Source organism: Hibiscus syriacus, unplaced genomic scaffold, assembly GCF_006381635.1.
Source record: "Hibiscus syriacus cultivar Baekdansim isolate YM2019G1 unplaced genomic scaffold, ASM638163v2 tig00111942_pilon, whole genome shotgun sequence".
Classification (NCBI taxonomy): Eukaryota; Viridiplantae; Streptophyta; class Magnoliopsida; order Malvales; family Malvaceae; genus Hibiscus; species Hibiscus syriacus.
In genome coordinates, this window is record NW_024063218.1 from 151,786 (window position 1) to 162,723 (window position 10,938).

A 10,938-nucleotide genomic window follows, 5' to 3' on the forward strand; every position below is an offset into this window, starting at 1 on the left:
TTTAAAAAATTTACGAATACAATTTTAAATTTAATTTATAATCTTCGAAATGAAACATGAAAGCAATTTAAATAAACATGATACCAAGGAATCAATGAAATTCTTTGCAAGTAAAGAGAAATGTAAAGATAAAGAGATAACCAGTGCAAGGAACGCAGAGAACGAACACAACTCAATGAAATCCTTTATATGAAGATAAATTTCCAACTACATTAACTTCTGATAAACTTACAACAAGTGATTAAGCTAAAAAGAATTTTATGATGCATAAAAAATCAAAGAATAAACTGCAAATTCTAACTGATCTAAAAAGCTGTCCTTGAAAAATATGAATCAGTATGTATGAAGTTACTGTATGCATCAAAAGAATGAAAGAATAATGAGTGATTTGTTTCACCTACAAAGAATACCTCCCTGTATGCAATAATGGTATTAATTTGGCTGAGGAAATGAGGATGAGCTGCCTGCAACATCAATGGGTGTCCAAGCTGAGACTGAATAAAGTGGCTGATCTAACCAACTTAGAGTCAGCGCCCCTCCATCTTGCCCTTCCTTCTTCACTTTGTACTTCTCACAATAGTACATCTTCAGCAGCAATTGGCTCTGCACCACTTCTCTCTCTGTAATTCCCATGCATCTGAACCTTCCTTCCTCCATCAACTTCCTCCACTTCTCGAAACTCTCGTGCCTTTCGACCCTGTCGCTACCTTCACAAGAAATTATGTTCTGGATTTCCCTTGCAAACATCTCCTCCACTTTGATCCTAACTGGACTCTCCATGGGAAGGCTTGAATCAATGGAATCAAAAATGGCGGAGTAGTATCTCAATGAATTAGCAACCCTTGCTTCTAAGCTGTGTACATTATGTTCAGCTTCTTGCTCGGCCATGATGACCACCGTGGGGTTCGTGCTACGAATAAGTCCCAAGAAGTCCCTCAGAGCTCCTCCATTTCCATCATAAAGTGTCTTGTGCAGTTGAAACGCACAGTTCACAGCTACAGTCTCTTTCTCCTTTACATGGAGCATCCACAACCTTACATCTTCTAACCGGTCCACAACTGGATGGAACTCGAAAGGCAAATTCAATGCCTCAGCAAATCCCGAGAGCCTGTATCCCGTTTCATTCAGTTCTTGCTTCGACTCTCCAATCCCGGTAACTCTAACATGGCTCGGTGGATTAGTCCTTGAAGCTAAACTCTGGAACAAACTAGGCCACTGCAGCCCTTGCTTGATGTCGAAATCTATTATGTGAACCCTGTCTTTCCCTTCAAAGGCTCTCAACAATATCTCATTTGATGTGAAGTGAACAAATTTCGGAATTGGACTAATCTGATTCAAGAGCCTCAATGCTGTACCATTGTCATCATCAAATCTATCAAGCTCACGAGGAGTTGTGATGTGGAAAATGTGAGGCCAAAGCCTCGTGACTCGAAGAGCCAAAGCTTCAGTATAGTAAGCGGTTAGGCGGCTTATAGCACTTCCTCTTGGAGAAGCAATATCACCCAACTTGGCTATAAAATGATTGATTGCTGCAATGTTGTTTGAACCAATTGCTTCAACGCAAGCTGTAAGTAAGTGAACAAGCTCGAATCCCTGATGCTCCCCATGGTTGTTTTCCTCCTCATAAGCACCCATACCAGCACCCTCATGCGGGAGAGGATTCCCTGACCCGTTGCCCACTACATGTTCTGTGGCTTGTTCGTTTAACCTAAGTCCCAAACTACGACTCTCCGAAGAAGTACTCGATCCTGAAGCTTCCTTTACCGGCCTGTGGATTGTCTCGACATCCTTTTCCCCGACATCGGTGATTTCAGTTATTACTGATTCGGTCCAAGGATTGTTAGACGATGGCAAAGGCAGTGAAATTACATCACTAGACACAAAACACGATCTTTCTTCATCCCCTGAACAAGTCAGAGAGAAAGGAAGTTGAGGAACACTTTGTCGAGTAAAACCTGATTGAAACCAAAACTCTGCAGCCAAACTCAAACTATCTCCACTACCTTCATGAAAATCACCCGAAACCTGACTATGACAGCAACCCTTTTTCCTCTTGGCCCTGTTTATGACTGACTCATCAATGAAACCCTCGGCAAACCTCTTCAAACATTTCCCTTTTTTCTCACAAAGCCCATCCTTGATCTCTCTCCGTCCTTGGAATGGATTCTGCGCGGCAATAGTCAATGGTGGCAGACGGTTATTCTGCTTGAGAGAACAACCGCTGGTCTTGGATTCAATCGGTTTCTCAACAGAAAGGCCAACAGGCCTAATAGGCTGTGACCTTGAAGCAGCGTCCTTGCGAGAAAAACTACATGGCAAGTCCAGTCTCTGTGTGCTCATCGAAGTTGGGAAATGGCAAGCTTGAAACCGTGCGGACGTTTCACTCCTCAATCTATGCCTTGGTGACAGCAATGTTGAACTCGAACACCCTGCCAACATTTCTCCACAACCTTTCTATTTTTTCTTTCTTTTGTTTGCTTTCAATTCACCCACCCCTAATTTGTTTTCTGTATTTTCAAATCTAAGTGTGTACTTTTCAAGAAACAAAATAAGAAGGAATCCGATTTTTTTAAAAAAAATACACAAAACGAATCAACGAATATTGGAAATGCAAGTGTTCGTATATGAACAATATGTGTGTATACAATGAAGAATAAAAAAATAAAAAATCCCAGCCCAGAAAGAATCAAAGATTTGTTAAGAACTACACTAAAACATGTACCACAAAACAATCATCGGATTCCCAAACATTCAAAAAAAAAACTCATTCGAAAAGGCTATGATCAACAGTGTAAAAGACATGAAAATTGGAAGCAAAAGCGCGTAGAAACTCAAACCTGGACTTGATATCCTGAAAAACATTAAAACCCATCTCAGCTTTTGATGTTTGCAAAGACTCCATGCTAACTGAAAACAGAACCCAAACTACCCAACTCTGAAATCAAACTAAAGGATCAACCAAAAAATGAAACATATCTCCTCGAAGCTCACAACCCGAGAAAACCTTTTACTATTTCTCTGGGGTTCATGTTGTTGATTTACTACACCTACTAACTACTATAGTCTATTGTATACTACCACCGTATACACCTTGCTAGTAAACACTTACCCCTGTCACCCCTTCACGTCTCCATCATTGCTTTCTCTTTTCATGTTTCTGGGCTTTGATTTCAGGCAAAAAATACCATACCCTTTGTGACCGTTGGGGTGATGTCGCGGAAATACGACCGTTGGGGAGTTGGTGTCTAAATAATTTTTAGGACTTCGAGAGTGCTGAAATTCACGTGATGTGCACGTGTTTGTCCCTGATACCCGTTGGGTCACCGGTTCTCAATTCTCATACCTCAATTATATATTTCGTTTCCATTTTTTTTTGTCGTCTTATGAAAATTAACATCTTTTTTTAACGTCTAAATAATATTAACATTAAGCAATAAGCGTGCACAAGTGAGGTAAGAATTTACCAGCAGTTGATTCAAGTGGTATGAAATTTGATATTATTTAAATAAGATCTTAGGTTTGAGTCTTGTGTATGCAAGAAATCCTCATTGGAGACTCACCCACCAAAATCATGTGTGTAACCTGGGTCGGTATAAATTAGTCAAGATAAACCTTAGAACTGAAGGGGGAAAAAAGAGATTCTCTATTTTCAAAAGGGAAAATTATCAGAACTATAACAAATAATTACCTGCTCCTCCGAAGCTCTTCCTCTTTTCGTTGTTCTTCTTCTAGGAGAGATTCTCTGGCTGCTTCCTCCTCTAAACGGCGTATTTTCATCATTTTCATCATGTATGTAGGTAACTGTTACACCATTTCTGCCTGACCATATCTTGCAGTCAGATAACAACAACAATAATAAACACAATAAAAGAGCAAAACACACTCAAAATCATTCAATTATAGATTCGTTAATAAACGAACTATATTTTTAGAAAATTACAAACTATTCATTAGTTATTAAATATTAGACAGCAGAATGGTGTGATCGGATATAATAATAATTTTAGTCCATAAAATTTATATATTTTATTAATTTAATTCTAATTCAAAATAATTCGATGAATTTAACATTTCACATTTAAAGATTCTATCAATTTGATATTTCTTCTTCTCCTAGATTGCTTGATCTTCTCCCATAAATGTTATATATTATTTTTTTCACCACTTTCTTGTATAATAATAGTTTAATAATAACTTGTCGTCGCTTTATGACAGAATGTAGTTAATTCAACTATTGACGTGATCTAATAAACTCATTTGATTTGACAATATAGTAAAAAGAACTAAAAAATTGATAAAATTTTTAAATATGAAGTCTTTAATTTATTGAATTATTTTCAGAATTAGAATCAAATTATAAAAATATATAAATATTGTGAATTAAAGCTATTGTTATATCAAGTCATTATTGAATGTGTATTTCTTTGATAAAATGGACGCTATTAATTTAAATTTATGTTCGTAGTGGGGGATCCCTGCTCAGTTTATCTTTGAACTGGTGGTTTGATTGTTCTTCGTAGCAGATGCTTTCTTGGGTAATAAACATGCTTATCCAAAAATTTTACTGATACGTTTTGCTCATATGTCAACCAAATTCAGTTTGAAAATAGCCAAAAATTTATGAAAATGTGTAATTCTTTGTATTTATCGTTTAAATTAAATATTCAACATTCCCCTTAATTTTATCATTTCCTCGTCACACCAAGATTTTCACGTATTCTTCGAAAATCTTCAAAATTGAGAGGTTTAGTAAAAATGTCCGCAACTTAAACTTGAGTCTTCACAAACTTGAGCTCCACTTTCTTTTGTGCCGCCAGGAAGATAATCAATTGAATGGTTTCAATTCAAGCAACTGGTGCAAAGACTTCATCATAATCGATCCCATGCTTTTGCTTATAGCCTTTAACAACAAGTTTTGCTTTATATTTCACCACTTCTTGGTTCCTTCTTTTTCTTGATAATTCACTTGACCCCGATAGCTTTATGACCTTTTGGAAGTTTCGATAACTCCCAATTATTGTTATTCTCAATGGATTTTATTTCTTCATCCATTGCTAATCTCTATTTCTTGTCCTTCAAAATTAAGTGACTCGTTATCTATCATTAGGCAAACAAGTCATTAATATCTTCATAGGAGCGATACAAATCCTTGATACTTTTGAATTTCTTTGGTCTTTCATTCGAACTTTCTCTGGAACTCGAGCTTTCACCAGAAGTTTCTTTATAGATCGGTTCAGGTGAAGGTGGAGTCATATCCTAGGAGGGTTCACATCTTGCAGAGGAATCACATCTTGTTCTTCTTCAAAATACGGAAAGAAATCATAGTTTTCTTCTTGTGTGTCCCAATTCCAACTCGTTTGTTCACCAAAATCAACATCACGATTGATAAGAATTCTTCCATTGCTTGGATTATGCTACTTGTAGTCTTTGGAGTTTGAGTCATAACCAATAAAAACATATTTAAAACTTCGATCGTCAAGTTTGGATCTACCTTGGTCGAGTACATGTGCATAGGCAATGCTTTCAAACACTCGAAAATGTCTCACACTTGGCTTTCTTCCACTCCAAGCTTTTAGAGGAGTTACATTATTCACTTTCTTTCTTGGTGAGCGATTAGACAAATAAATTGCACGTGAAACAGCTTCAGCTCAAAATTCTTTAGCAATATTCTTCGCCTTCATCATACTCTTGGCTATGTCAAGAATGGTTCTATTTTTTCTTTCTGCAATTCCATTTTGCTGTGGCGATCCGGGCACTGTCAAAGGACAACGAATTTCATGTGCTTTGCAAAAATCGTTAAATTCATTGGAACTAGATTCGCCTCCTCTGTCAGACCTTAAGGATTTTATCTCATAGCCACTTTTCTTTTAACAAGAGCTTTAAAACTTCTAAAAACACCAAAGGCTGCAGCTATATGTAAAGCAGCAGCCGCGGCTGTTGCTTCACTTAAAAAGGAAGAAACCAGGTGTTAGATTGATAAAGGATCAGGTGATGATCATGACGCCAAAAGTGAAGACACGAGAAAATAAGAATATGTGGCAAGGATGCTCTTTTAAACCTGCCTGATTTGCTTGTGGACATGGCGCACGGAATGCTGGTGTCGCCGCCGAGGATAAGCTCAGCGCCATCGGATGACTCGCCGGGGAACTCTGATGGAGAAAGCTTGTGGAGCTATTAATCATCCATATTTTTTCTAATAATCCTGCTACATGTCCTTTTTTCCTGGTCTTTTGATTTTCACTATATGAGGGCTAGAAAGAGGGGCATGATTTTGACGAAATGGAGTAGGCATGTTGGCATTTCATGCAGCTTTGAGCTTAAACCGGTCTGCCTATGAAACAATAAATAAATGTTAAAAAAGATAAATATGAAGGAAAAACCCAAAAAGGATTTTTTTTAATATGATAAAGGGATTCAAGCCGTTGATTAGGTTTCCAATCTTTCTTTGCTTACGAGTGCTGTACTGATATGTTGATCAAATGATGTAATTTTGGCTTGTTTGTAGCCCTGCTTTTCTTCCTTTTGAGATGTTCTCACATCACATCTTCTTCTCAGTTCCTCAATGGCTCTGCCTTTATATTCATATATATAGATATATAATACTCCAAATGTGTGTTAAGATCCACTCGTTCAAAAAATAAAGTACGTGAATATAATTATGGCTAGAACTCACAGTTCATCGAAGGTGTTAAAGGAAGGAATATTATCGTTATTTATAATTTGTGCATACCAGCAGAGCAGCCTATAATAGAAAAGGAAAACGATGCAGAACTTATATATACGGCTGACCAAAAATGTACACACACAATATATATTTGATTATATTCATGCTAGCTGCTATAAGGTTTCAAATCCAACTACACATCAATGAAAAATCAAACCTTTCCTCCCGTTTTAAGCAAGAATCTGATAATGCTTCTTTAATCATGTCAGTCACTAGGTATGATATCCTGAAGCCGAAATGCATCTTTTCGTTTCATTTTGTTTTCTTTTTTTTTTTCCTGGCACTTTCCATGTAGAATGAAGGGAAAGAGTTTGACCACAAATGGCCGACATAGCCATCTTTGTTTGCTTTTTCCTCTCCCTTCACTTTCTCTCCTCTTGTTAACGTGTCTTTCTCTCTATCTCTATATCTCTGTTGAACAATATACAAAATATTGTATGTAGGTATATTTAACTGCAACAACTTCAGACTTCTCTACGTTCTTCATGCATTATCCCCATTAGTCATCCATTTTCATGCAATATCCATTACCATTGGATACTACTTCAACGGAAACAAAGATGCTTCAAAACCCTTTAATTTGCACGCAAGCTGCAAATGTTGACTTCCCCTAAGATTTTCAAATAAATTATTCTCTAATAGTTTGCACTTTATCAACAAAAGCTATATATATGTTATATATATTCCGTTTTAAGCAAGTTTAAAGGTAGCAAAGGAAACTTCACCGTCAACAATAAGAAAATTGATGATAAGCTCAAAGCCTCAAACTATATATATATATATATATATATATATATATATATATATATATATATATATATATATATATATGTATATATGTGTGTTGATTTCACTTCCACCTCTTACTTATTATTATATAAAAGTTCAGCGACAATATGATTCAGAATGTAAAATAAGATAAAGTCAAAAAAATGGAAACGAGAGTCGACAGCATAGTTGCACAATTATTTAAAATATCATGGAGGAATCAATTACAGTGTGCAAAAGGTAGATTTAACGTAGATATTTTTTTTTTTGCACTCAAAAACACATGTATCTATGAAGGGGGACAAGCATCCAATGTGGCTGACAAAATATATTATTTCAGTAGCTTTTAACTTGGTGTTTTTATTCTTCTTTATGTAAAGAAAACCAATCTTTTTACTGTTTTACGTTAAAAAGAAATGCCCCTCTCCTGACGGCCCCCACCCGAAATGCAGGAGGATGGCCTAAAACTCACGTTTAGTGGCCCAGAAAAGCTAAGTCTCACAGATGATCATCCTCCATCATTATGTCCTTTTGGTTTTGTTAATTTCTGTGGCGTTAGTCATCTGTGATCATATTTTTTTTGAAGTTGATCCTTAGCTTTAATCGATTGATTGTTACAGTAAACTGTGTTGTCCGGGACAAAGATAATATATTCAAATATGGTTCATGTCCAACACTGCATGATAAAGTCATTTGCATCATGAATTTGTTAAGGCTGGAACACATTCGCCTTGGTGAATCCGACGGTCTGTGATAAAGCTCTCAGCTTATCTATTATCAATAATTGAAACGATAAAGGATAAATAAAAATATCAAATTTACATACAAAATTTTTTAAAAAAATCCAAGTATATGAGAAAATTTATCTATGATATCAAAAATATAAGGATTTACAATTATAAGGCCTATTATATTTTCTAGATTTCATCCTACAATAACTTTAATAATATATATTATATATTCATTAAGTTAATTACACTGTGAGAAAAAAAAATCTAAGATTACAAAGCTTTCTTCAATATGAATGTCTACTTTTAATAAGATATCTGCATCAATAAGAGATCCTCATTCTTTTCCCTTTTTAATTTATTTCATTCATTAAACAAATCATATTATGAATTTCTTAAATTGAATTAAAATAAAATTGAAGTAATAAATTCTAACAATTTAAAAGACGGTACTAAATTGTAAATTAGCAAACAAAATCGGTCAAATTGGTCCAATAGGTCATATGGGTTAAAAATTAGTCCATCGTGCCATTTCCAAAATTAATTTGGAATCTACGGCATTTACTACGATTACTTAAAACTCGTCGTGTCAACGTAACAAGTTTAAATAAAAAATATTATTTAGACAAACTCTTCATGTAGGCGTGACGAGTTTGCTCTACACTCAGGGACGAAGGTTGGCCTAGGCCTTGACCTTGACCTTGACCCTCCATGCCAAGCAAAAAAAATTAATTTTATAATTGTATCACATTTAGTTTTAATTATAATTTTATTTAATTAAAATTAAATTAATTAGAGTCCTATTTAATTTCAAGTTTAACTACAATTTTACCTCTTCAAAATCTTAAATTAAGAGATATCTTCTTCTAACTTTTATAAATATATATCTTTCTTATTTATTTATTATTTTAATTATTTATTTTTAAAATTCAAAGAATTCGTTTCAAAGCATGAAGGTAATCGAATATCTTAACTGAGATATTGAGTTTTTTTATCTTCTTCTGCATGTTTTTTTTAATTACTTATGAACTCGTGATGTTATTAGTAGTTTGTTTAGCAATCTTCAAGATTATAATAAAAATTTAAAAGATACTACTGATATCATATTTTATTCAATTAAAACTATTCAATATTTTTTGTCTCGTTCATAGATGAGTTTGGTTCTTTGAAAATGAGAGTTCCTATTGATGAAAATATTATATTTCAGATTGTATTTTTTTACATAAATTTGAAAGTTTTTTTTGGAACATTTAGTTAACTAGTTTTAGTTGTTAATAATTTTTTTTTAAGCTAAAGTGATTACTTTTATTTATTATAAATACTCTCAACCATTTGAAAATAAACACTCAATCACCTTACTACAACCGCTGCTGGTGCTCGAAACCGTGATCTCTAAAAACACATGCATTTCCTGTACGGATATGGAGTTGAGTAGTTGAGCCCATTTCCGATACTAGAGAATCAGAAGACAGGTTGGATCAGTGAAATTCAGTCCATCAGCGACTTTAGACTTTCTAAAATGGGATGGCATTGATTGAGTCTCACATTATCATTCCCAAAATATTGACGTCATTTATTACGCCATGGAATTGACGTCATCGACTGTCCTTGTTCATTACATCACTTCTTCTTGTAATGGTGGGTGGTTGAGTCGCACAGGCACAGGTACAGGTACGGATGACTTAGTGGGCTAATCAGTTTGGTTGTGTTCATCGATCTGGACTGATGGACCGGACTGCTTGCAATTACTTCAGACAAAACAGAGCCGTGTGTGGGGTGGGTTAGATGTTTTTGCATTCTCCCATCGTTCCGCCCTTCACAGAATATACGTGCTTTATGGATCAACGTTAACTAATATCAACTCTCGCCCTTCCACCGCTGAACCCAACAGGACTCGCATCCATCCATAATGGAGCCGACTGGATTAATTTTTCTTTTCATAAATTAACTATTTAATACCTTATTTTTTTAAAAAATTTTCAATAAATATTAAATCTAATCACAATATTATTCAGAATAAAATAAAGGAAAGTGCTCCTAATTAAACTATAACTCTTGACCTAAGAAAATATAAATGAACAAAAATAAATAGTTTAGTCAATTAGCTAAATGTGCTTGCTCCATTTAATTTAATGCTTCTATTTTTAGTTATTTGTTAGTAAAATTGAATCTAATATTGTTTATTTTTTATTTAGGTTATTTTTTGATTAATTATTTGTAACTTTTGAATAACAAATAATGTGATGTAATAAATTAATAATATTTTTCATACAATTTATATTTTTTTATTAACGTTATCTTAATTTAAAATAACTTGATAAATCCTCTATATTAAAAATTATTTATTTTATTTTAATTCAAAATGTTTTTTTAAATGCTAAGAGGATGATGCTCTTAACCACTGAGCCAGGATCCATTATTATCATTTTGTTCACACAAATATTATTTAGTTGATCGTTCCAACGGATAAAAATTAAAGAATGGGATTGAACTTAATATGACTTGGGTGCTTGTCGAGCGAGTCGATCGTTAGTTAGGTAGTTTTTTATTCGTGCTTGTTAAAAATAATGGTTGTTCGACTTGACTCGTTGCTCGTTAAGTTCTTTAAAATTTTACACGACTCATGCTCGTTAAGCTTGTTACTAGTCTCGTTGCTTGTCTCATTGCTCGTTAAGCTCGTCACTTTTTTTTATCTTATTTTTTAATTATAGATAAAAT

At 34.4% G+C, this 10,938-nt stretch overlaps 1 protein-coding gene across 1 annotated transcript; it reads right to left on the reverse strand.

Moving 5' to 3' along the window:
• Window positions 1-322: 322 nt before the first annotated feature.
• Window positions 323-2,514, reverse strand: LOC120173277 (scarecrow-like protein 28). Its single transcript, XM_039180485.1, has one exon. The coding sequence runs from the start codon at window positions 2,437-2,439 to the stop codon at window positions 433-435; it is 2,007 nt and encodes a 668-aa protein (XP_039036416.1). The 5' UTR covers window positions 2,440-2,514; the 3' UTR covers window positions 323-432.
• Between the last annotated feature and the right edge of the window lie 8,424 nt (window positions 2,515-10,938).